This window comes from Aotus nancymaae, unplaced genomic scaffold, assembly GCF_030222135.1.
Source record: "Aotus nancymaae isolate 86718 unplaced genomic scaffold, 86718_ANA_hifiasm-v0.15.2.pri h1tg000012l, whole genome shotgun sequence".
In the NCBI taxonomy this organism is placed as follows: domain Eukaryota; kingdom Metazoa; phylum Chordata; class Mammalia; order Primates; family Aotidae; genus Aotus; species Aotus nancymaae.
In genome coordinates, this window is record NW_026988423.1 from 6,049,990 (window position 1) to 6,077,546 (window position 27,557).

Here is a 27,557-nt window from a genome sequence, read left to right on the forward strand (position 1 = left end):
CATGAAAGACAAATTTTTCACAGAGCTGGGGTGGCGGGCGGATTGGGGGAAGTAGTGATTTCAGGATGAAACTGCTCCACTTCAGATTATCAGGCATTAGTTAGATTCTCACAAGGAGCACAACCTAGATCCTTAGCATGCACAGTTTACAACAGGGTTTGCGCTCCTATGAGAATCTAATGCCACCACTAGTCTGACAGTAGGTGCAGCTCCGGCAGTAATGCTCGCTCACCTGCTGCTCATCTCCCACTGGCCTGATTCACAGCAGGAGGTGAGCAGCAGGTGAGTAGAATGGCAGAAGAAATGATAATATATGTTCAATAGTTTAAGGAATGAAATAGTGAAAGTCAGTATGGTATGACCCACGAATCATAGGCTTGTTCTAGGTTGGGGACACCTGCCCTAGAAGAAATAGTAAAGTGCATGGAAATTCCCCAGAATACAGCAGATCAAAATAGTCTTTGGACTAGAATCTAAGATGACACAGAATATGCTGGCTAGAGAACAGACCACTGGGCGCTGAACATGAGATGTGAGCATCTGAGACCTTGAAGGTGATCCTGGGGAGGGTGATGGTACACTGGTGGGCAGCAGGGCAGAGAATAGCACCTCCTGTCTTTTACCCTAGTATGTTACTAAACTTCACCTTGAACTACAGGACACTAGAGGAATCCCAAGTTAGTCCAACCATCAAACAAGTACTTCGGTAGAGACTGGGCATATTTCTAACCTCTTAACATATGTAAGAATACATGTTGTCTTCATCCAAGAATAGCAACTCAACCTGATGGAATTTTTGCCAATCCCAGCATTTAGTACTTGAAGAGGAAATCTAACATCCACCCAATTTTTATCTCTCAGTAGTTAACCAGTTTTATTAATCCTACTTAAATGCATATAGGGTGTTTTTATGAAAAATTTTAAAAATTACCAATATATGCAAAGTTTTAGCTTTTTAAAATTATATTTACCTGGGATGCAGTGAGTCCTTTTGATCTAAAAAGTAAAATTTTCATTTAACTGCTAAACTTACTTCTTTATCTCTATTCTACCACCTATTATTAGCTATATAACCTTGAACGGATCATTTAACTTCTTGGTGCTACATTATCTTCATCTATACAATAACAGTTTAAAAGTTGCTTTGTGGGTAAAATAACGTATACAAAATCTATAGCACCATGACAGACACAGAATAAATGCTTAATAGGTAGTCATTATGACAGTTCAATAAACAAGTATTTCTTGAATATCTACCATGCACCAACATGTTCTAGGGGCTGATGACACAATACAGAAATGATCTCGTAAAAACGATACATAAGAAAGAGCCATTTTCTATAATCAATTAATACTTTTTCTTGCCTTGTTTTTTAGTTTCTTCTTCATGATCACTGGATATTTATGGGTTGCATATGTGCTCTCTATTCATCATATCTGTTGAACAACAGCATAGTGATGAGGCCATATGCTTTAGAGTCAAATAGACTTTCATTCAAATTCAGTTCTGTCAGTCTCTGCACCATGATAAAATTATTTAATCAAATTCTTAGTTTTCCCACTTATACAGATACACATTTTACAAGGCTGTTACATGGATTAAATGAACTAAATTAGATGAAATGTTAGCACAATGGTACATAATAAAAACAATAAATCACAGCGTGTAATTTTCACCAGTTTACCATCTTCCCTTCATTCTGAAGTAACTCCTTAAATGTAAACTCTACATAACTGGTGTTATTCCCTGTTCTTTATGACTGCCAATGTGGATTTTAACTCTGTTATTGCATTTTGGATCATACTTCGGTATTTTCTTGTCTCATCCAGTTATGCTTTTACTAATCTGGTTGTTTCTTTATGATGCCCAGTCTTGTTTCACAGATACTGTTGTTTCTGTAATAATTCAAAGCATATTATCCAAGTTTTTCTTTTCTTTTTTTTTCTAGCAAATACATTTTAGGTATACTTTTTCTAAGATTGAATCTGCCAGTTACTGATGTTAAATGAGACAACTTGACAACACTCTGGGGGTGGGTGAATGTGTTAAGCGAGACACTGGCAGTCACCAAGGTTTGGTATGTTTCAGGATATTCATGGAAGCTGGAATGGGTGAGAGGAGTGGGGAGTGTTAGGGAAAGGAATTAGAGAGGAAAGAAGAAATTGCTAAGATGCTAAGAGATGACGAAGATTGAGGATGCTGAGTAAGGCTAGAGTTGGCTAACCCAGGGAGAAAAGTAGTAGACAGTATAATCAGAGTGCAACAGAACTCAGATCCTGTAGAGCCTTGAAGGCCACTGTAAGAACTTTGATTTACAGTGCCACTGGAGACATTGGAGCAGAGAGATAACATGATCTGACTTATATTTTAACAGTATTAAGTTGGCTTCTAGCTTGAGGGCAGACTTTCAACCTCTAGACTCTAGGAGGGCAAGGATAGAAATGAGACTACTGGAAGACCACTGCTATATGTCTAAAGAAGAATAAGAGTGATTTGAACCAAAGTGGTCAGTGGAGGTGGTGATAAGAGGTCAGGTTATGGATATTTTCTGAAGGAGGAGCCAAGTGATTTATAGAGTCCTATTTGGTGGCATAGTCCATTTTTTGTTTTTGTTTTTTAAATATAAATTAAGTCTTTCATGTCATCATTCTGAATTATTTGTTCTCTTTCCTTCCCTTCAATTCTCTTAAATTGAATTCTTTCTGACCATGAATCAGCTTCATCTATCTTTCCTGGAGCTGCTCTACACCTCTCTTTCTAAATAAAACAATCCCTCTGGATCTCTTCCAAATGCCCTAATTATTCACATGTCTTCTAACTCATAAAACATCAAATTGTATGAAGCATCTAGTTATATCCGATATCCATAATAATATAGTTAGCTAACAAGTAAGCATTTAGAGAATGTAAATAACTACGTATTACATGTAAAATTTTTAAAAGAGTCACAATCATTTGACCTCATATACCATTGAGAAAGCAGTTTAAGACAGCTACATAAAAAAAAAATTAAAAATTACAAAACTATTTGTCGACAAAGTTGTTTAAGTCATTATGCTACTCTGATGCAAGATTATAAGTTACCTACATCCAAATGGTCAATTCCTCCCCTCATATCTATGCAGTTTATTTTTTTCTTCCTGATTATAGAAATTCTAAATTTATCAATGTTCAACTTCATTATTTCTTCAAACTCTGTTTAGGCATATCAAGTGACTTAAGATTCTGTTATAATTTTCCAGAATCTCCCCAGTCTCACTTGAAACTGACTTTGTAAAAAAAAAAAAAAAAAAAAAAAAGGTAGAACCATATGGATAATTAATTAACATTTTCCTAAATGTTATTTAAGTTGAGGCCCCCAAACATATAAGATCTGAGCCAGCCAGGCACAATGGCTCACACCTGTAATCCCAGCACTTTGAGAAGCCAAGGTAGGCAGATCACTTGAGGTCAGGAGTTCGAGAACAGCCTAGCCAACATAGTGAATTTCTGCCTCTACTAAAAATACAAAAATTAGTTGGGTGGGGTAGCAGGTGCCTGTAATCCCAGATACTTGGGAGGCTGAGGCAGGAGAATTGCTTGAACCCTGGAGGCGGAGGTTGCAGTGAGCCAAGATTGTGCCGCTACATTCCAGCCTGGGTGACAGAGTGAGACTCCGTCTCAAAAAAAAAAAAAAAAAAAAAAAGATTTGAGCTTAGCCATAGTGGTGGTTCATGCCTGTAATCCTAGCACTTTAGAAAGCTGAGTTGGGAGGACTACTTGAGGCCAGGAGTTCCAGACCAGCCTGCAACAAAGCAAGGTCCTGTCTATTAAAAAAATATCTGGAGGTTGAGGTGGGAGGATTGCTTAAGTCCAGAAATGCAAGGCTGCAGTCAACCATGACCATGCCACTGTACTCCAGCCTGTCTCAAAATAATAATACATGTTAAAAGTAAAAAATATTTTTAAAAGTCTTGACTACAATAATATTTTCAAGTATTTTCAATAAATCTCTCAATCAGCAGGGCACGGTGGCTCACACCTGTAATCCCAGCACTTTGGGAGGCTGAGGCGGGTAGATCATGAGATCAGGAGTTCAAGATCAGCCTGGCCAAGATGGTGAAAACCTGTCTCTTCTAAAAATACAAAAATTAGCTGGGCATGATGGTGGGTGCCTGTAATCCCAGCTACTCGGGAGGCTGAGGCAGAAAAGTGCTTGAACCTGGGAGGTGGAGGTTGTAGTGAGCTGAGATGGCACCACTGCATTCCAGCCTAGGCCACAGAGTGAGACTCCATCTCAAAAAATATATATATATATATAAAAAAAAACTCTCTATCAATTGCTAGTACCATCTTGTACTTCAAACACAGTGCCCAGTGCTGTGCTTTAGTGAAAGCTATTTAATTTTTGGAGTCTGGCAGAACTGGGTTTAGTTACCAGCTCCATTATTATCTGGCTGGATGTCTTTAGGAAAGTTAACTTCCTTCCTTGTTTTAATTCTTATATCTGAAAAAAGGAGATGATAGTAACTTCTCAAATAACTCTTAGTGAAAATTAAAGGAGATACAAGCACATCTTATCTTATTGTGATCTGCTTAATTGTACTTCACAAATGTTGTCTTACAAATTCAGGATTTGTGGCAGCCCTGCAACCAGCAAGACTATGGGCATCATTTTTCCAATAGCATATGTTCACTTCCTGTCTCTGTCACATTTTGGTCATTCTCAAAACATTTCAGACTGTTTCATTATTATATCTGTTATGGTGATTCTCAAAACATTTCAGACTGTTTCATTATATCTGTTATGGTGATCTATGATTAGAGATCTTTGATGCTATTACCGTAACTGTTTTTGGGTGCTACAAACCTTGCCCATATAAGACAATAAACTTAACTGATAAATGTGTGTGTTTGGACTGCTCTACCAATTGGCCATTCTTTCCTTGTCTCTTTCTTCGGGATTCCCTATTCCCAGTGTGCAATAATATTGAAATCAGGCCAGTTAACAACCCTACAATGGCCTCTAAGTGTTCAAATGAAAGGAAGAGTTTCACATCTCTCACCTTAAATTAAAAGCTAGAACGATTAAGCTTCATGAGGGAGGAATGTCGAAAGCCGAGATCGGACAAAAGCTAGGCCTCTTGTACCAGTTAGCCAAGTTGTAAATGCAAAGGAAAAGTTCTTGAAGGAAGTTAAAAAGTTCTACTTCAGTGAACACACGAATGATAAGAAAGCAAAAAACAAAACAAAACAAAACCTTATTGCTGATACGGAGAAACGTTTAGTGGTCTGGATGGAGGATCAAGCTAGCCACAACATTCCCTTAAGCCAAATCTAATCAAGAGCAAGGCCATAATGCTCTTCAGTTCTGTGAAGGGTTAGAGAGGGATGAAAGCTGTAAAAGAAAAGTGTGAAAGTAGCAGAAGCTGGTTTATGAGGTTTAAGCGAAGAAGCCATTCCCATAACACAAAAGAGCAAGGCGAGGCAGCAAGTCATCCAGAAGATCTAGCTAAGATCATAGATGATGGTAGCTGCACTAAACTACAGATTTTCAATGTAGACAAAACAGCCTTCTCTTGGAAAAAGATGCCATTTAGAACTTTCAGAGCTAGATAGAAGTCAAAGCCCGGCTTCAAAGCTTCAAAGGACAGGTTGACTCTCTTGTTAGGGGCTAATGAAGCTGGTCACTTGAAGTTGAAGCCAATGCTCATTTATCATTCTGAAATTCTTAAGGCCCTTAACAATTATGCTAAGTCTACTCTGCCTGTGTTCTAGAAATGGAACAACAAAGCCTGAGTGACAGCACATCTACTTACAGCATGGTATATAAGTACTTTAAGCCCACTGTTGAGACCCGCTGCTTAGAAAAAAAAAAAAAATCCCATGAGCTCTGATGTAAATGCACAAGAAGGTTAATGTATTCATCCCTGCTAACACAACATCCATTCCTCAGCCCATGGATCACTGAGTAATTCTGACTTTCAAGCCTTATAATTTAAGAAACTCATTTTATTAAGCTATAGCTGCCATAGATTGTGATTCCTCTGATGAATCTGGGCAAAGTTCATTGAAAACTTTCGGAAAGCGTTCATCATTTTAAATGTCATTAAGAACATTTGTGATTCATGGGAGAAAGTCAAAGTATCAACATTAACAGCAGTTTGGTAGAAGTTCATTCAAACCCTTATAGATGACTGAGGGATTCAAGACTTCATGGAGGAAGTCACTGCATATGTGGCAGAAATAGCAAAAGAACTAGAACTAGAAGTGGAGCCCAAAGATGTGACTGAATTGCTAAAATCTCATGATAAAATTTGAATGCATGAGGGGGTTTCTCATGGATGTGAAAGAAAGTGGTTTCTTGAGATTGAATGTGCTCCTGGTGAAGATGCTGTGAACATTGTCAAAATGACATCAAATGATTTAGGATTTAGGATATTATATAAACTTAGTTGATAAAGCCACAGCAGGTTTGAGAAAACTGACTCCAGTTTTCAAAGAAGTTCTACAGTGGGTAAAACACAGCCTTGCATACTACAGAGAAATCTTTTGTGAAAGGAACAGTCCGTGGATGTGGGAAACTTCACCCTTGTCTCATTTAAAGAAATTGCCGGCTGGCCGTGGTGGCTCATGCCTGTAATCTCAGCACTTTGGGAGGCTGAGGCGGGTGGATCACGAGGTCAAGAGTTCGAGACCATCCTGGTCAACATGGTGAAACCCCGTCTCTACTAAAAATACAAAAAATTAGCTGGGCATGGTGGTGCGTGCCTGTAATCCCAGCTACTCGAGGCTGAGGCAGGAGAATTGCCTGAATGCAGGAGGTGGAGGTTGCGGTGAGCCGAGATCGCGCCATTGCACTCCAGCCTGGGTAACAAGAACGAAACTCCGTCTCAAAAAAAAAGAAAAAAAAAAAAAGAAATTGCCACAGTCACCCCAACCTCCAGCAATCACTACTTTGATAAGTCAATGACCATTCACATCAAGGCAAGACCCTTTACCAGCAAAAAGATTGCAACCTGCTTAAGGCTCATATGATCATTAGAGCAATTTTAGCAATAAAGTATTTTTAATCAGGGTATGTACATTGTTTATTTAGACATAATGCTATTGTATACTTAATAGACTGCAGTATAGTTTAAATATAACTTTTTTCGGCAGTGGAAAACCAAAAAATTTGTGTGACTTGCTTTATTGCAATATTTGCTTTATTGCAGTGATCTGGAACGGAACCTGCGATATCTCTGAGGTATGCCTAAAGCAAATACATACAATGTGTCTACTATAGTGCCTGGTATATAGTAAGGACACAAAAAGTAGAAGTCTCCAACCTCCCTCCCTAGCCTCTCACATTTTTTAGAATTCTTCCTAAAGAAGGGAGCATTCTTTGTAGAGCACACAGCCTACCTTCCTTCTACATTTCAGCTTCACTACTTTAGGGAATAAAAAGTAGTGTTTTCTCAGCAAAAGACTGAAGGCCCCAAGACCCTGATCAAAGAGTATTTTAAATGATCTTAGGTCTGATCTCCCTGGCATGACCTTCTGCCTATGTTCCCCATTGCTTCTAGAGTTAACTTTCTCAAAAACAAAGCTGACCATGTCACTCTCAGTTTTGTATCTGGCTCCCCTCTGAGTCAAGCAGAACTTTAAGAAACAGACAAACAGCTAGCTGAAATGCCATTTCTGGGTCCCTTTCCTAGATATTTTGATTTGGCTTACCTAGGGCAAGGTGCAGAAATCATTTCAAACCAGTACCCGGGTGATTCTGAGGCAGATAGCTTGAAGACCAAAAGAACACTGGCTTACCGGACAAAATTCAAATTAGATCAGGAGCTAACCTTTGGGATATGTTGGTTTGAGGTATTCAGTACTCATAATATGAAGATATTATGTAGGCAATTAGGCATACAAGTCTGGAGTTCAGGGGAAAGGTCTGGGATGGAGATAGAAATTTGGAAGTGGTTGGATTATGGATGATTTATCCACAGTTTTGAGACTGGACTAGTAACCAAGGAAGGGAAGGGGTCCAATTACTGAGCACTGGAACCTCTCATGTGGAAAACCAAAGGAGAAGAGCAGTTTGAATAGGAGCCAGTGAAGAAAATCAAGAGAAGGCCGTGTCCTGAAAACCAAGTGAATCAAGTATTTCCAGGAAGGTGGAGTGATCAATTGTCAAATGCTACCAAAAAGTCAAGTAACATGGGACTGACAATCGCCCATTAGATTTAGCAACATAGTAATCTTGACAAAAGATGTTTTGGTGGAGTGACAGAGGTAAATAACTGATTGGGTTAGGTTTAAGAGTGAATGGGAGAAGAAAATGTGTTAGAAGAGTTTTGCTGTAAAAGAAGAAAAATGATTGGCGGCTGAAGAGTAAGTGATTCAATAAAAGTATTCTGGTTATATTTTAAAATGGGAGAAGGAAGAGCATACTTGTAGGCTGATGGTAATGATCCAGTAGAGCGGGGAAATTTTAAGTTGAGGGAGAATTGCTAGAGCCTGTCCTTGAGTCCGGAGGAGTAATGTGGATCTAGCAGACAAGGAGAGAGGGCTAGACTTGAGGACTGCAAATATCTAGTAACAGAAGAAAAATGGGATTATAGTTCAGATGCCACCTCTGTCCATACAGATGGTGGTAGCAATTTCAGAAAGTTTTTTCCAAAAATTAGGAAGCAAGGTTGTTAGCTGAAAGTGAGGACAGGAGAGTGCTGGCAGGCTGAGAAGAGAAGGTAGAAGATAGCCATCCAGAAGCCACGGAGAATGAGGGGACTGTCTGCAGGGCAGATTATCTTGTCTTCATATTTATTTTCAATTTCACATACCAGTTATGCAAAGTTTCTTTTACTCCAGGAATTCAGCTAACAAGTATCTACTCTCCCTAATTATTTGTAATGAAAATTGGTTTATTTTCATTACAAATAATTAGGGCAAAGAGACACTAGATAATGAATAAGAGGTAATGTAATAAATAAGAGAGAAGGTTCTGTGGGTTCCAATCTCAGCCCTGCCATTTATTTACTACTTATCTGGGCAAGTGATTTAAAATCTTTGTGTTTCATATAACACATTTAGCCAAGTTCCTGACATACGTGTTCAATAAATGCCACCATTATTATGAAATGTGTTCAGAAACTAACCACAGAAATTCCTCAAAAGATTTTTCAACAAGTTAGAAAATCTTATTTTTAAATGTTTATGTATAAAACTATAACATTTTGATTTCTTATAATATCTTCACAACAAAATCAGATAACAGTGGAATCATCTCCAAAGACTTGTTTTCAAAATGCTCTCTACATAACAAAGGTGTCTTTCAAAAGGGAGTTATCTCCTTTTTTTCTATGATGAACATTCTCTTTAACTTGAAGGGGTAGATTAACTGTACTTTCTGCTAAATATCTTCTAAGTATCATACTACTGAGACATTTGTCATCATAGGAAAGGTCAGCAATCCCAAATGCATATCCTTTTATAAAGGAAACGATAAACAGCAACAATTTACTTAGGGTTTGGGAGGTAACTGGAGGTAATTAAAACATGAGATAGTAAACAATTCCAAGTTTGCTATCAGGCACTACCAGTCCTAGGGATTTGTGGATTATTACCTGCAAAAGGGAATTTCTCACAGGAATCCACTCTCCTTGAGCCTTTGCTTCCTACTCAGTTGCTAGGCCCTTTTATTTCCTACAATTCCCTAATTTCTATTAAAATAGTACATAGAGAGGTTCAGTTCTTCACACTTTGATCCCCCCCAATCCAAAGTGGCCTCTGGATGGACCTTTGCACAAACACGTACTCACTGAAGTGCTCTGCTTAACAAAAAATAAACCACTGTGGTCTCCACTGTTAATTACACAAAAGATGCCACAAACTTTGAAATTACAAGAATTTTAAAAGTTTACTATTTTTCATCTAATGCTTAGTCAGGATTCAGATTTTCCCCCTTCCATACCAGCATTTAAATACCAGCGTTAGCTCTCCCTATCCTATACTTCTACAATTCTCAGCTCACATCTCTCATAGACATTACCAGACTGCATTTCAATCATGTGTTTAAGTGCCTTTCTCCATAAGTTATGAATTTGGCTCATTCATTTCTCAGTCTCAATACTCAACACAAATTCAGGCACAAAAAGGCATTATTTTGGGTATGAATAAATAAACAGATGATTCAATGAAATGACAAACTAAAATATTTCAATTCTCAAAAGTTATTTAGTACACAAAAAATATTATTTCAATATCCTGCTGAGGATACTATGTAGAATATAATACAAACAATTTGAAATTAAACTGTATCTCAGAAACTGTGTTATCCATTTCCTAGCTGTTCTCTCTGACATCAAGCTATCTAATCTTTGTTCAAATACATTCTGCATGGTGCTTTGAGGATAATCCTCCCTAAATACTATTTTCAACATCACTCCTTTACTGAGTAAAATAATCATGTACTTCCGATTTCTGAAGGTCATTTCCCCCACCTCCACAATTTTCTTGTGTCACTTTCATCACCCTTCTCATTTGGTTCCAATCTACCAATTGAACCCATTCCTCTCTCCACAGTCTTCACTCAGGTCCTCAGTGCACCATCTCCAGGCTGTTTTCCTTGTCTCTTACCTTTCTGGCCTAATCTTTCCAATATACTGCTGATACACTAATCTTCCTAAATATTAAAATATGCCACTACATTGCCCAAAACTATTTAGGAGCTTCTGACTCTCCACTCAATTAATTATAAACACCCTTTGTGTCATTCCACCTTTTTTTGACTTTCTGTTTTATAATAATCCTCACCATTCCTCTAAAGCAGTGGCAAGCTAACATTTTTTCGGGTTGGGGAAAGGGGTCACTGATATCTTTCAATAGCTCATGAAAGGGATTATCCTAGAAAAAAAAACACAAATAATTTACATGTACTCATAAGAGATTCTGACCATGTTCTATGCTTTAACCAAATTGTCCTTCTGCTCAGACTGTAGTTTTTATTTATAAAAGCCATTACAATTCTTGCTGTCAAAAATGTCAGCATTCTCAGCAGCCCATCTAGCATGCTACACTTTCCATAAAAACATATTTTGGTCTCCCTAGTTAAATATGATCATTTTCTCCTTGAAATCAAAAACACATTTGGTTTATATATTACCTGTATTATACTTACATATGAGACAAACTCCATGATTGAATTGAAAACTATATGAAGTTAGGTAATATGGCTTATTTCTCTTTTATAGATCTCTGCAAAACCCAGCATGGCAGTAAAAGTTTATTAAAAATTGTAAGAATATTCTGGGCACCATGGCTCATGCCTGTAATATCAGCACTTTGGGAGGCCAAGGCGGGTGGATCATTTGAGGTCAGGAGTTAAAGACCAACCTGGCCAACATGGTGAAACCCCATCTCTACTAAAAGTACAAAATTAGTAGGCAGGGTGCCACATGCTTGTAATCCCAGCTACTTGGAAGGCTGAGGCAGGAGAACAGCTTGAACCCATGAGCTGGAGCGCAGTGAGCTGAGACTGGAGCTGAGACTGTGCACTCCAGCCTGGGTGACACAGTAGGACTCCATCTCAAAATAAATAAATAAATAAATAAGAATAAATGATAAGAATTATTTATAAACATGTATTGAAAATTTCAGGGCTGTTACATTGTAAAAAGCCAGCAGGCACCACTCTCAACATAGTCTATAAATCATTTCTGAGTACATGTCCAAAATCTTTTAGCTGAAACACATTGGGTCAGATGTGTTTCAAATTCAAAATTGTATTTTAGAAAGATGAAATAGAGAGCACTTCATAATAAAACATTATATTTATGCAGCAAATTGCATGAATATTTACAGAGTGTAAAAGATGTGCTCCTGTGACTTCAGATCAGATGTTGCTGCCAAAAAAATTCACCTCAGGTAAGATATTGTTGACAAATGACTGTTTGCAGTACTTTTTGGATATTGAGATTGTGTGTGAGGAATTGGGGGCCTGTGTACATTCTTGGCTCCATCTAGTCAGAAAGGATTCCTTAATTCATGATATAGGGTACCTCAAGATTTTGCTTCAATATTCTACAAGTTTCATTCTTTGTTGATCTCTCTCAATATTCTAGGATACCTGAAGGTGAAAAGTGGTGCATATGGTCACTAGACAGCATTAGGGGAGCAGAGGCTAGCTGAGACTAGGCGGGACCAGTGTAGAGGAAATTCAGGCACCAAATTGATGTGTAACCTTGGCCCTTTCAGTAAATACTTGTTTAAAGAACAAAGCTGGGCACGGTGGCTCATGCCTGTAATCCCAGCACTTTGGGAGGCCAAGGTGGATGGATCACGTAAGGTCAGGAGTTTGAGGCCAGGCTGGCCAACGTGATGAAACACCGTCTTTACTAAAAATACACACAAAAAAATTTACCGGACCTAGTGGTGCACACCTATAGTCCCAGCTACTCAGGAGACTGAGGCTGGAGAATCACTTGAACCTGGGAGGTGGAGGTTGCAGTGAGCCAAGATTGTGCCACTGCACTCCAGCCTGGGTGACAGAGCAGAAAAAGCATGTTGGCTTGGGGTGGTGGCTCATGCCTGTAATCTCAGCACTTTGGAAGGCTAAGGCGGGTGGATGACTTGAGGTCAGGAGTTCAAGACCAGTTTGCCCACCAAGAGATAGTGAAACCCAGTCTCTACTAAAAATACAAAAATTCGCTGAGTGTGCTGGTAGGCACCTGTAATCCCAGCTACTAGGAAGGCTGAGGAAAGAGAATCACTTGAACCCAGGAGGTGGAGGTTACAGTAAGCTGAGATTGAACCACTGCACTCCAGTCTGGGTGACAGAGCTAGACTCCATCTCAAAAAAAAAAAAAAAAAAGAAAAAGAAAAAAGAAAGTATCATCAGAAAGTGGAAGTCTCTCATTATCCTGACAATAAGCATTTAGTTATTTTCTTTCAGATATCTCTCTATACATCGTAATATCAAATAGGTACATTTTTTCACCCAGAATCATATTGTTCCTTGCTTTTTCATCAAATCAAAAACTTTATAGAGACTTTTTCACATATGTATTAAAGACCGCTAACTCATGCTTTTCATTGTAAGGGTATACCACAGTTTGCTACTCTTTTTAACAGATACTTGGGCCGTATTCAGTTTCTCAGTATTACAAACAGTGTAATACTGTAATAAACATCTGCCTAAAAGTATTCTAGAGTTCCATAAGGATGAATTTCTAGAAGTAGAATTGTTGGGCCAAAGTAATGCATATTTTAATTGACAATACTAAACTATCTTCAGAGTATCCAATGGTCATTATTTGTTATTCATTATTCTAGTAATTGGATTGCTGAAATTCCCATTATTATTTTAGTCAGTAATGCTTATTAGTGAGTTGAGCATTTTTCATACATCTATGAACTGTATTTTTAAACTGTCTTAATATTTGGGTTCATTTTTCTTCCTGTTGTCCTTTTCTAGATAATTTGTAAGAATATTTTGTATATTGATAATAACTTCCTTTTGACTTACATATATGTTACAGTTTCCCAATTTGTTGTCTTTTGATTTTATGAATGTTTTTGCCTTATATAAGAAATTTGAGATTATATAGCAAATTGAGCAAATTCGTTTTTGAATTCTGGATTTTATGTCAACATTAGAAAGTTTTCCATCCCACAATTATAAATACATAACTACATCATCTTTCCATACTTTTAGGTTTCTTTCCTTTAAATCAAAAAAAAAATTAAGTTGTTGACCCACCTGAAATTTTTCTTGTGTATAATAAGCCAGAAGTTACAATACTATTATATTTAAAAATCTATCCAAAAATAAATGCTTTTAAACTACTGTCTCTATTTTGAAAGGCTCTGAATAAATCTTACTAGCTCAATAAACTACATTTTCTAACTACTGCAGGATAAAATAATCTCTGCCAGTACTACTACTGTTTTGGGTAAGTTAAGTAACTTCTGAGTCTTTGCTTACCTATGAAGTCGAAATGGTAAATTTTACCTTTTAGGATTGTTGTGAAGAATAGAAATACTCACTATAAAGCATATAGCATGGTTTCTATTACATACAGGCAATCAGTAATGACAACTGCTGGTACATTCCTCCCTAGTTCGCTTATAGCAAACTAAGTGTGCAACACACAATTTAATCAAACACTAAACTTCAGTGTTGTCTGTTAATCACTCACTTCCACACACACACTGCAGCCTCCTTGAAATCAAAGACCGTATCTTTTGCTGCAAAGGAATAACCAGTGGAAGTTAAGACCGCTGGCTCCAGGAGTGGAGTTCTGCTCTACTGCTGACTAACTGAAAATGAGGAAAGCAGAACCTGTCTCACAGGACCTTTGCAAGAGTTAAATGAGTTAGTACACAAAAAGACATCAGAAGAGTACCTGAACTTAGTAAACACTCAATAAATTATAACCATTATTTTACCCTTTAATTTTAATATTTCTTACAAATGCTGCAGCATTGTTTTGAGCTCACAGTCCATACTCACTACATGTTTTTTCAGTCTCATAAATAAATCACCTGGTCATAGAAGAGTAAATAGCATGAAAAGTATTTGCATTTTTTTCCTAAAGAAATAATGATTACTAGTAAATACTATGATTTAAGAAAAAAGTTATGATTCCTTAAAATGTCACATAAAGTACGTAACACAAGACACTGTAGTAGCAGTTAAAAATAAAGCTCAAAACCTGTTAATTTTTAAAAATTAAGCTTAAAATTTACTTCTTTGTTTTGTAGGAGTTAAAGTAAAAAGGAAAACACCATAGACTACTTAAATATTACTTATTAGAAAGCATAACATCTCATCAGAAGAGAAAAAAATGCCTTGATGAGAAATTATATAAAATATGCATTATATAGTTAATTATATGAGGACTGTCTAGCAACAAGATGGATATTGTGTTCACTGGCCCGTCCTCAAATTAGGTAGATAGGGAAGCTATATAGAGTATGTGACTTTCTCATGTTCTAAATGACAATGGAGTTTAAAAACCAAGGTGTAAACCAGCAGTCCCCAAACTTTTTGGTACCAGGGATGAGTTCTGTGGAAAACAATTTTTCCGTGGATGGTTTGGGATGGTTTCTGGATGAAACTGTTCTATCACAAATTATCAGGCATTAGATTCTGATAAGGAGAGCACAACCTGGAACCCTCACATGCACAATTCACAGTAAGGTTCTCACTCTTATGAGAATATAAGGCTGCTACTCATCTGAGAGGAGGTGGAGTTCAGTCTGTAGTGCTTTCTTGCCCACCACTCACCTTCTGCTGTGTGCCCCACTTCCTAACCAGCCATGGACCCTGGTACCGGGCCATGTACCGGCTGTGGTATCAATCCACTTTGTAGGGATTGGGAATCCCTTGTGTAACCAATTAGTGTGCCTATTTTTTAGTGTCTGTCTTAAATATCAATTATTTCAATCAATCCTTTAAATCAATTACTGATAAATAATTCCCTGGAGTTACTTTGTTTTTTGCTGGCAAAAAAACAGATGTGATATTCAAATGATAATGTGGATATTCTCTTAGAATAGTGAGCAGTTGAACTTTAAACCTTGATCACAAATGGCCATTCCATCTTTGCACAAATGCCAAAAAGGTACCAGCAAATAGAGCCAAAAAACTTCTTAGGAGTCACTCAAACACTTGAATAAACACCTGATTGAGATCTGAGAGTTTTCTGTTATAAAGGAGTGGTTTTTTAAAAAAAAGGTTGACTGAGAATCCTTTGTCCCAATAAAAATCTTAAGTGGAAATGTAAACCAAATAAAGAAAAACAGAGCTGCTCTGAGCAGAAGGAACGTGACTGAGTAAGGAGCACAACTTGAAAATCAGTATAATTAATTTTGCTCAAATACAAAACAGTCTGGGGAAACAGGATAGAAACAGTAATTAAGATACAGAAGTTAGAGTCAGACCTCCTGAACAGTAGAAACCTCTGTTTATACCCATCTGTAAAATATACTAACAGAACCTCCACCTCATGGGACACTTACAAGGACTAATTGAGCTAATTCAGTGAAGCAGTTAAAACAGTGCCTCGGTCATAGTCAAGGCTAGTTAAGTGACTATTAAATGAATAAGCCTCTTGCACAACATCAAGATATGTTAGTAGGATAAACTGCCGCCCTTCTCCATGTGTCTAACTGAATAGTATAGTGTGTCAGTCATGGCTCTGGCATAACTTGTATCAAGGCATTCTCATGTTCACTAGTTGTACTACAGGATTTTGGTGGTGTTTTGTTTTCTTCTTGGTTTTGTACATGTCAAAGACAGGGACTGTATACATTTTTATCTTGATAGTCCCAGCACAAGCAGCTTTTTAAATGTAGTATCAATACATGGATCTGAAGTGAATAAATTAGTGAATCAAACCATTTTAGCAGCAGGTAGAAAGTGAATCACCTAGTTCATTTAGAACTGTATCAAAATACTTCAATATATTCTGGAAAGAGGAGCAAGGCATGTACCAAAGGCAAAAAGTACAAAAAGGGTTTACTCGGGTAATAGTGTAATTAACAATGCCTAAATATAAGGATTTTCTTATTATGAAGAAGTATTATGCTGTGAATAAAAAAACAAGTTAGAACTACATATATGAACAATAGAGCTTCAAGTCATTTTTGTATAAAATAACATGAAGAATGATGCATAAATTATGATATGAGATACTGCTTATATATTAACACACTCCAGAGAACATATTCCACACACACATGGAAAACTGAGGTAGAGGTATAGAAAAATGGTAGGCAAAGGAACAGATTAGAGGAATTGATCAAAGAGAACTTAAGCCTTATGGGTAACATTTGCATTTTTTGAAGAAGATGGATTGTTGTGTTACTTGAGTAATTAAAGTACAGTGTCTCAATGGCTAGAACAGGAGCAGTTATCAGCACTAGCATGCACAGCTAATACCACTGCTTCTCCTCTGGTTCTGGTTGTGGTATTAAGGTACAGGTTCTGAAAGAGTATTAATAATTTGGGATCCATAAATAACCAAATATGAACAGATGACACCAAATGCTATCTTTTTAACCATTTCTTTTTCAGTACAGTAGAAGCTTACTTCAATGAGTCATAATGTAAAATTGTGCTTAAAACCAGCCTATCATTATCCATGCCAAATATTAAACTGAGAGACCACAGGTTGAGAAGAAACTGGATATAGAGTTTTGAAATAAAGTCTAGTGAATCACTACATATTTATTTTTAGGGTAATGTGAGAGCTGTTATAGGGTGGACCCTACTGGAGAGTAAATGAAATTAAATAAGATTATTGGCAAAATATCTTCTCAGAACGCAAATATGATTTAAATAGACTATAGTGGAAGAGATTGCTGGATAATCTGTGCACTACAAAAGATGGAGAAAGCATTACAGAGCTCTAAATATAGAATAAATCATAGAAGTTGCTAATGAAAAACTGGATGTTCAGTATCTCTCTTTCTGATGCTATATCAAGGAGAATTATGCTACCAAATCAGTTTTCATTATTAGCCTATGACACCAAGCATACTCAACTATTAAAAGAAACACTTTATTCATAAAAGTATTTCATTTCTGTCCAGTTTCCTCTCTAGTCTATTATCGTGATATCTAAATCTGAAAAACTTTCCCCATTATCCCCAGTTTCTGATAGAGGGATCAATTCTCTAGTTGTCCAAACATTGCATAAACGAATCACTTACCACATGTGCAACTAGTCGTGTGTACACAAATCGGTAAAATGTCTCTCTCCACCACTACACTATAGACTCTACTAGGGCAACAGCCAGCAAGGTCTCCTTTGTTTTACTGTTGTTTTACTAGCACCTAACATAGTGCCTGGGAGGTACTCAATAAATTAACACATAACTAATGTAATTAAGGGAATTACTTCATGAATAATTAATACATGAATAAAAGAATGAGGATAATATTGCAATACAATTGAAAATCCATCAATACCTACTTAGCTTAGTGTCTAAGTAATACATTTCAACAGTATTATAACATGTGTTTAATCATATTACATCAAATGTATTCACTACAAATGCTGTCACTGAATAAAGCATCCAAAAAATAAAAGTGTGGCATTATCAGTTATGATGATCGGATCATATAGCAAATAGTAATTTACTGGATGCCTAGTATATTCCTAGCTCTGGGCTAGTCACTATGCACTGGGAAAGATAAGCCATTGAGAAATAGTCCTTTCCTTCATCACACCAGGTCAATAGTCTGCATTTGTAGGACTGGCAGGTCATTATTACTTGCTCTCCATGGAAGGCATCAAGTCAATTCCTGACCATTTCCTGGTTCACTCCAAACCTACAAGTCTTGGTAAGAGAATGCAATGAGCTATCCAACCAACTGGTTTTTGGCCAATACTGAATCTTAAACGGTTCAATTAGCTTAAAAGAAATCATCTCTCCCCACTCCTTTCTCCCATTTCCTGAGTGGTATCTTTTTTCTTTACCTCTTCTCTTTTCTGTCTCATATCAAGGGAAACCAGTCATCCAGAGTGACTTTATAGGCTTTATCACCTCTCACTCTTAACAAGGGCAGGAGATGAAGACTTGGTGAAGACTGCTGACTGTTGGCTCCTGCTTATGTCTTCTGATTGCTGCCCCAAATGTAAAGTTAATATGATCCATCCTTTTATATCAAACACTTCTCACTACCCCTGCTCTTGCACTCTCCTTTAGGATTCACTTTTACCTTCCTAGATGTTTCATCACTTGGCTCACATCTTTTCCTTCTAACCCTCTATTGTTTTTCTTTGACCGTATTTTCTATTATGAGAAAGGAAGCACAGGCCAGGCGTGGTGGCTCCCAACACTTTGGGAAGCCGAGGGGGCGGATCACCTGAGGTCGGGAGTTCGAGACCAGCCTGACCAACACAGAGAAACCCCATCTCTACTAAAAATACAAAATTAGCCAGGTGTGGTGGTGAATGCCTGTAGTCCCAGCTACTTGGGAGGTTGAGGCAGGAGAATCGCTTGAACCCAGGAGGTGGAGGTTGTGGTGAGCCGAGATCCTGCCATTGCACTCCAGCCTGGGCAACAAGAGCAAAACTCTGTCTCAAAGAAAAAAAAAGAAAAGAAAAAAAGAAAAAGAGAAAGGAAGCATAGTGGTTGAGGGCCAGGATTCTGGAGTCATACCACCATATTTGAACCCTGACTTTACCATTTCCTAACTGTATTAAGACAGCTTAACATCTATAGGCCTTAGTTTCCTCATTTGTAAAGTGGGAATAAAAATAATAATACAAACATTATAACAATAAATAAGACCTGCAAAGCACTGAAATAGTTACTGATATAGAGAAAGACTTTATACTGCCATCATTTTTTATTATCATCCTTGACAACATTAAATGACAACATTTAAACTTCTGGCCATATTGGCATCCACACATATCGCCACCTTGAATCAGCTCATCACACAGCATTGCTTTACCAAGATTTTGAACCTGGTCTAAGTCCTTCTACTTATCTTCCTCATTCCTGAAGACTCCTAGAAACTTCTCTCTATTCTCTTGCCTTAAATCACTGATTTTCCAAATTTACCCAAACACTAGCAACCTAGTTTCCCAAGCTTTAACTCTCTCAATTTCCAGTGTGAACATTCAATGCTTAGTCAGTGTAAACTTAATTTCTTCAATCTTCTTTTACTATATACACTTAAAGCTCTCCTCAATGCTTAGAGATCTTATTTGTCCTTTACTAATCAAATGTTCATATCTTCCATGAAGCCTTCCTCATCATTCAAGAATACACATATTCCAGCCCACGACCACCTCATTCTGTCCGAATACAAAAACTCACAGACCACACAGATGTCATATACATTACAGAATTGCTCCTTTACTGAGAATCTTTATTTAGATGTTTTACGTGCATATGTTACTTCCCTAACTATATTATAAGCTCCTTGAAAGTAGAAATGCTAGTGGAAACTGACAATATGTCAGGCCTTCTTTGACATACTTTACAAGTATCAACTCATTTAATCTCTATAGCAATCCTAAGAAATTGCCACTTTTATCCTCATTTTATCTCAAGGCAGGGAAAAGTGAAGTCAGGGAAAGACTATCTTTTCCATAAGTGTAACTATAAAAGTTATATAATAGTTGCTGAATGAAGAAACTTACTAATATAGTTCATAATCTTGTTCTAGTTTTATGAATGATTTATCTGCATCAATCTTAAGTTACTCTTTGTAAATATTGCTAAATAAAGGTGCTTCAATTCCATGACTCAAGACTATAGGACCATGCCAACAGCAGGAGTCCAACAAATGCTTTCTAAGAGTACACTTGGAAAGACTTCCTCTACAGTTTTGGATGCCATTCTAACAATAATGATGAGAAAGCATTTGTATTTTACAGTTAGGGTGCTCCTTGTTCTACATATGCACTTTCTGAAGTAACTTCTGTAAATCAAACAGAGCTTGTAATAAATCTACTTTTGCATATCATCTCTGACTTATAAGCACTGCAATTTAAAAATATTTAACCTATGTTTACTAGCAATCAGCTATTAACTAGCTGTGTGACCTTTGGAAACTCAGATTTATGCATTTCAGATTTGCTTATCTTTAGAAAGAAGGAGCTGGAGTAGGACAAATTGGCCTTCAGGGGATTCTAAGGGAGTCATTCACTTATAAAGTTATACTAACCTTAGGAGACTTTACATATAGAGGAAATCATACTAATATAGAAGGAAATGTTTAAGAAATCATAACCAAAGTCAAATAAAAATGGTAACTCCAATTAGTCATTGGAAAACTGACTTTTCCACATGCAGAACTTCCATCTGTAACTGTAAATACATTATATCAACGGGAAAGTGCCTCTCTCAGTTGCCCTGTTTTCTCAAGTACCACTTCTAACAGTGCCTCAATTAGTTTAAAATGCAATCAAACCCCCTGAAGCTGAATATGTTCAACATCAGTAAAATACATTCATCTTTTGTGAAAAAAAAAAGTTCTAAAAATATACGAAGCAAATATTTGTTATGAAGAACTCCTTTGAAAGCCTTAAAGTGATATTTCCCCTTCCCTGCTCTTCTGCTTGTCAGGAGAGGGCTCTTGAAACAAATAAACAGAAAACTTCAGAACAGGAAACAAAAGCTAACATTCAGATCTTTGGTTCATTGTCTAGGTGTGATCTCAGCATTCCAGATGGAACCCTAAACTCCATTTTACATAGTTATACTGTACATTTGTTGCTAATATTATTGCTAGTATTAAAATATGAAATGATCTTTAAATGCATTTTTATCTTCAAATGTAAAGGTATTTGGCTGCTTAGAGTTTAGGTAGAAAGAAATTCAAAACTATTTTCTTTGAAAGTTAAAGCCTGAAACACACGATGCAAGTCAATCTGAAATCACTAAGCATGTAAGTTCAATGAGTTTAAAAACATGAAAGTTTTACTTAAAGCAAAATACTTCTTTAGAAATTATGTTACTGTGATGCCCAAATTTTTTGTTTTAAACTGTTTAATCCTGTGCTCTTATACACTTACAAAAGTATGCTGAACAAGGAGAATTCAAAAATTTGTTTAGAATTACCATTATATAAATATTACATGTAGTTAAAAGACTATCATGTAGAAAACTATAACTGCATAATATATAGGTTGCGATATATTTGTGTATGTATAGACAAATATGTATACACATATGTACATATATAATGTCAATTACCATTTTTCTTTTAATCGAGATTTTAAAGTACTGCAGATATAGCATACATAATAGATATATAAAAGTATTAGAACAAAGCTGTTTCCTGAAAGCTAAGTAGTTAAGGAACAATAGTAGCACTGTCCTCAAGATTTTTATGACATGTCTAATATTGAAAGTGTTAAAGACTTTGCAATTATAATAACCACATTCAATTTTGAGTATCATAAATAAAAACATATTGTTAAAATGTCATCACATATTTTAAATTATTTGGAAAAGAACCATTTCTTAGAAGAAACAAGGAATAATTGAAATCTATACAACAATAGATGGTCTCCATTTACAATTAAACCAATAATAAAGGATCAGGGGAAAGGAGCCTACCTTCCATTGCCCTTTTAAAGAAGACCTTACAGCTCCCACAGGTAAGGACGCCATAATGACAGCCTGATGCTTCATCCCCACAGATTAAACAAATCTTCTGAGGTAATGACTCGAAGCTGTATTGTGGGCTCTGGCTGGCTTCTGAATCCGGCCTTGAAATGCAAAACAAAGTACTCCATTTATTTTTAAGTGCACCACTATCTAATACTAAAAGTTTCTTAAACCAGCATTAACAGAGTGAAAGGAGATTTTAAAAACAGAACTTCATATATACACTTAAAAGACATGCAAACTTGATAAATAGACTACTTGTAACTGAATTCACGAGACTTGCAAATGATTAGCCCGTCATCAGTACCACCAATATAAAAGAATAATTAATGTATAATACGTTCTGGAAAGCTAAAGTCGGTTAAAAAGAAATCTTTCTACAAAACTCTTTATATAGAAGCAATTTAGTCTTTGACAAATGAGATGTTATGTCCTTCCTGTCTGTATGCTGGGTCAAAACAAACACAGTTTGGCTTTAAAAGTTCGATGGCACTTTGCAATGTTTTGGTTTTGAGTTTTTAAAACACAACCCTGTAATCATTGCTTACTTAAACAACTATGTGCTTGTCATTTGAAAGTATTGTTCAATACACTGACACTGTTTTGCCTACTCACAACATAAGATTCAAAATAGAGCACTCTTTTTCTTTTACATCCCATTACTTCAGTATGCAAATTAAAGTTTTTTTAAAACCTGAATGAAAAAAAAGTATTGAATCGCAAGCAATAATTAGAAAACGGTGCAACGCACTGATTGGTGTTTAAATTCACAGTTTAAACATCTCCCACGTGAACTTAATTTTAATCTTAAGAATCTTAACTGAGCCGTTCAAGTTTTCAAATCCCTAAGATCGTGCTGCTTTCGGTTCTGGCCAGCCACCTCTCAAGTCCCACCCTTCCCGGGGGAACGGTGCCTTAATTCCTCTCCAAGACAGGCACTGCTGGTAAACGTCCTTCTTCTCATAAAGCCCCCGACTCGCCGCGCACTTTCTGCTCCGCTGGGCTGCAGCGGACCTAGTGTGACGCTGCACATTTTAAATCAGGGTTGGTTCTGCTTCGGAATCTGGAAGATTCGGAAAGTTAAGAAAAAGAAAAAGCTTTTGGGGAGGCATGCTCCCAAAACAGCACATTCTGCGCCCACCTTCGTGTCCCCAAAAGAGTGAGGAGAGAAGGGAAGAAGAAGGGAGGCAACTGCCCCTGCGCCGTATCCCGCTGCCCACCCTCTCCGGCCGCCCGGGGGAGCGCAGCCTTGCGCCGGGGCCGGGGTCGGGGCTTGGGTTGGCGGCTGCAGCCCGCGAAACCGCTACTCACGGACGCGCTGGATGCGTCCCCCGGGGCCTCACCTCAGGTAGTTGAGATAGGGCGGGTAGACCTGTGGAAGGCCCTCCTTGAGCACAGCGGCCTGGTAGCCGAGCTGCGGGAGCCCGTTGAGGCCGAGGGCCGGGTAGAGCGCGGGGGCCGCCCCGGCGGCGGTGGCGGCGGCGGAGGCAGAGGTGGAGGGCAGGCTGTCCCGCGGGAGCAGGCAACCCCCCGCGCCCGGTGCCTTGCAGGGCGGCGGCGCGAACGGGCCCTGCTGGGGCGGCGCGCCCTCCGCTTTGTACAGGATGCACTCCAGGGTCGACCCCGACGAGGACGCGGACGAGACTGAGGCACTGGCGGGTGCGGCCGTCACCGCCGCTTCCCCGGGTCTGGATGGGGGCGCTCGTGGCGGCAGTGGGGGCGGTGGCCCCAGCGGGAAATCCGGGAAGGCGGCGGGGCTGGCACCGGCCACCAGGTAGGAACGCGGGGAGCGCGTGGAGGCCTCCGCGCCTTCCTCCTCCTCCTTGATCTTCAGGGCGGGCGGCTGGAAGTCGCCATAGAGAGGGTACGCGTCGTCCTTGGGCTCGGTGTCGGGAGCGTACGCGCAGTCGGGGAAGTCGCCGCCCGGGACAGGGGTGGACGAGGCGGAGGGTGAGCTCCGCGGCGGGGCAAAGGCGCTGGCGGCCCCGGCCCCGCCGTCGTAGCTCTCGTCCTCCAGCAGCTGCCGAGTGCGAGCGGCCAATAAGGCGTGACTGAGAGGCAGGATGGGCACGTGGATGAAATCCGTGACCGTGGTGGCCAGCGGGGAGCGCCCGGGCGCCATGGGCGCGTCCTGCTCCACCACGGCGACCCTGGGCGCTGAGAAGCGGGTATCTTCCTTGGGGACCAGGGCGCTGCCTCCTGCAGCCGCCCCCGGCGGGACAGCCGGGGCTCCTCCGCCAGCCGCCGCACCACCCAGAGCCCGAGGTTTGCCCTTCAGAAGCGGACCCGCAGAGTCCTCGGACTCGGAGCCATCCTCCTCCTCGACCTCCACCGCAGTTGGCTGCGGAGACGGCTTCACTGGGGCCCCGGACCAATGAGGGCTCCCAGAGGTCGAGAGCAGCAGCTGCCGGGAGGGTGACAGGCCCCGGGGCAGCACCTTATGGGCAGCTGCCATCCCGGAGCTGTCTCCAGCCTTGGCCCCGGACCGGCTCATGAGCGGGGACAATACCTTCCGGGTGGCGGGGGCTGCCGGTGGATCTTCGGGAAGTTCGGGGCCAAACAGGCACCAAGAGGTGGTGACCTCGCAGGCAGGAGGGCTGGACTGGCTCTGCCCCGGACCTGAGTGCGCCCACAGAGTGTCCAAGACACTGTCCAGCAGTCCGCTGTCCTTTTCTGGGGGTCTAGAACTGCTGCCTTCAGCACCCCTTGTAGCTTCAACTCTGGAATATGCACCCTCCACGTCCGACAGGGACTGCTGGTCCTGCGTCTTTTCGTCGGGGGGATCCTGTCCCTGGCAGATCCGAGGGAAGAGTAGCCCGTCCAGGGAGATAGGTAGGGCAGAAACTTCAGGCAACGTGTCCGAGGTCTGGCTCCCTGGGAACGGGCCTGCGGCTTGGCGACACGGCAGTGGGGATCCGACTTTGGGGGAGGACGGGCTGCCCGCCACGTGGGGAGCCCGGGGACCCTTTGCCTTCAGCTCAGTCATGACGACCTGGATTCCCCTTTTCTCCTCCCCCGTCTCCAGGGAGGAGGGAAAAGGGAAGAAGGAGGGGGTTTGCGGAATATAGGGGGAGAGGGAGGGGAAAGTGAGTGTTGAATGTGGCTGGATCAAAGGGATCTCCACCTCCTGGGTCGGGGGTGGGAGAGGGCGGCGCTGGTCAGCTCCTGCCCTTGGCTTCCATCCTGTCGTCAGGGGAATGGTAGCTGTCGTTTGTCCCAGAGAGCAGCAAGTGGGGAGAGCAAGAAAAAGTAGTTATTGTAGGGATCTCCACTCTTAACTGGGAGAGTTCTCCATGAGAGTTCTCCGACTACTGTCCGAGGACTGGAGACGCAGAGTACTCACAAGTCCGGCACTTGAGTGGCTGCGGCTGCGACGGCAATTGAGGGACACGCAACTCCTTATCTCCCGACTTTTTCTCTGGCATCAAACTCGCGCATGCTGTGAAGTTCTCAATCCCTCGCTGAGTTCCACTGCACTTCTCACTAAAACCCTGGGGCTAGTCGGACCTCTCTCAGGAAAGGTCGTGCTTCTGCTGGCTCCCTACAGCGGGTGACAGTCGTTTCTGAAGATCTCAGTTCCCAGCAGTGCGGGAGCTCTAGCCTCCTCCATTTGCAGATTTTACTCAAATGACAAGTGAAGCTAGTTCTCATTGAGAGTGCTACCCAGACGCCAGAGTCCTGGCACAAATACAAGGCTTACCCGATTAGTGACAGCTTTGGACTGGCCCGACAGCTTTCTGACAACGCCTCCTCCTCTAGAGAGGCCCCGCCCAAAGCCCCTCCCTACCCCAATAACGGGTAGGATCTGAAACTCTGAAATTGGCTTTTCCACCCGTTATTCTGAATGCTACTCTGAATAGCAGGTTCTTTGGGATGGAATCTCATAAGCATATTATATTTTATTCTGCAAATTAAGAATTATGCCCTATCTTCTGATTCTATCAGAAGTAGAATTTTTATCACCATCTTAGGATTTCAGTTTTGTAAAGATTTAATACAGAGGAAGACGTTTGGCTACATTATGTTTTAAAATAATGAATGTATCAAAGATGATTCTAAATACTTTAAGAGATTCTCTCCCTTATGAATTCCATAAAAGTGAGAGCTTTCAAGTCTCTCCTGCTGCAACCAACATGTCCTGCTCCTCTTGAGGAATCCTCAATGTGACAAACAAATTTGGGAGTGGGAGATAGTAACAACTCTGTACCTACGATGGAAGTTTGGATGTTGTGTGCCATACTTCGATTTGTCCCAAGGAATGTGTTCCAATTTTTAGTAAATAGTAGCGCTTCAAGGAAAGTTACCTTTAGCTCCAGCATACACCCTGTGCTACATCATAAGATCCTCAGTAGAGATGTTGAAAGTACTTTTCCCCTTAAATATTCTTAGTCTGAAAAATAGTTATCTTTGAGCTTATAAAATGGATCATCTCTAAATTCATGGAGTCAGTAGAGAAAGGAAAGAATATTGCAATATATATTTTAAATACAGAATCATAAACTTTATTTGATGCAAGACTATTGGATATTTTGACATCATTTTAAATATACCCTGTTCAAAACAGAGTGAGCGATTTGCAAATTTTCTTATAGGGCCTCAAGGTCTAGCTATGCTAATGACTCACAGTTTATCTCAACCATGTATAGAGGATACACAAGAAGACTCCAGGAGGGGTGGAGCCATTAGAGGTAAGGAGCTTGAACCTCTCAATCATCTGGGGAGAAGCTACATGAGTGAGAAATACACCTTTATCTTGTTAGGTCACTAGGATTTGGAGTTGATTGTTCTACCAGTTAGTTTACTCTGGTTAACCTTAGATATGTGGGAGTTAGGCAGGTAGAGGAAAGGTAAAGAGAATTCCAGGAAGCTGGGGTAGTATGTTCACAGGCAATCAAATAGCAGGATATGATATGGCAACTGCAAGGGGACCATTATGAATAGAGCAGGAGTAAGTGTGGGTACAGAAGTCTATGAAAGTAGAGAGGTAAACTAATTGATTATATTAATATCATTATTACTGTTTTCAGGCTTTCTCTTTCCAGCCTGTCTTAGAACAGTTACCATGCTTTATTGAGGTATAATTCCAATATTATACAGCTCACTCAAAGTATCAATTCATTGATTTTTCATGTACTCAGAGTTGTGCAGCCATCACACTATTAATTTGATAACATTTGCAGCACTCTCATACCCACTAGCAGTTACTCCACCTTTCCCCCTAATATCCCAGCAGCCACTAATAGGCTTTTTGTATCTGTGATTTGCCTATTTTGGATCAAGTTTCATCCATGTTCCACATGAATCAGTACTTCACTCCTTCACTCCTTTTTATTGCCAAATATTTCATTGTATGGATAAACCACATGTTATTTATCCATCTCTATCAGTTGTTGGACATTTGGGTTGTTTACACCTTTTGGCTACCATGAAAAATCCTGCTAATGAACCTTCATGTACA

General features: G+C 39.6%; 1 protein-coding gene across 2 annotated transcripts in view; it reads right to left on the reverse strand.

Annotated features, from left to right (window-relative positions):
* PGR (progesterone receptor) overlaps positions 1–24,608 on the reverse strand; it is an 85,436-nt gene extending 60,828 nt beyond the window's left edge. For both annotated transcript variants that reach the window (XM_012454923.2, XM_012454919.2), the window contains exons 1-2: positions 23,443–24,608; positions 22,049–22,200 (exon numbers count right to left, since the gene is read on the reverse strand). In XM_012454923.2, coding sequence (XP_012310346.2) covers positions 22,049–22,200; positions 23,443–24,593 — 1,303 coding nt within the window. In that variant the 5' untranslated portion in view covers positions 24,594–24,608. The remainder of the gene's footprint in view (positions 1–22,048; positions 22,201–23,442) is intronic.
* Between the last annotated feature and the right edge of the window lie 2,949 nt (positions 24,609–27,557).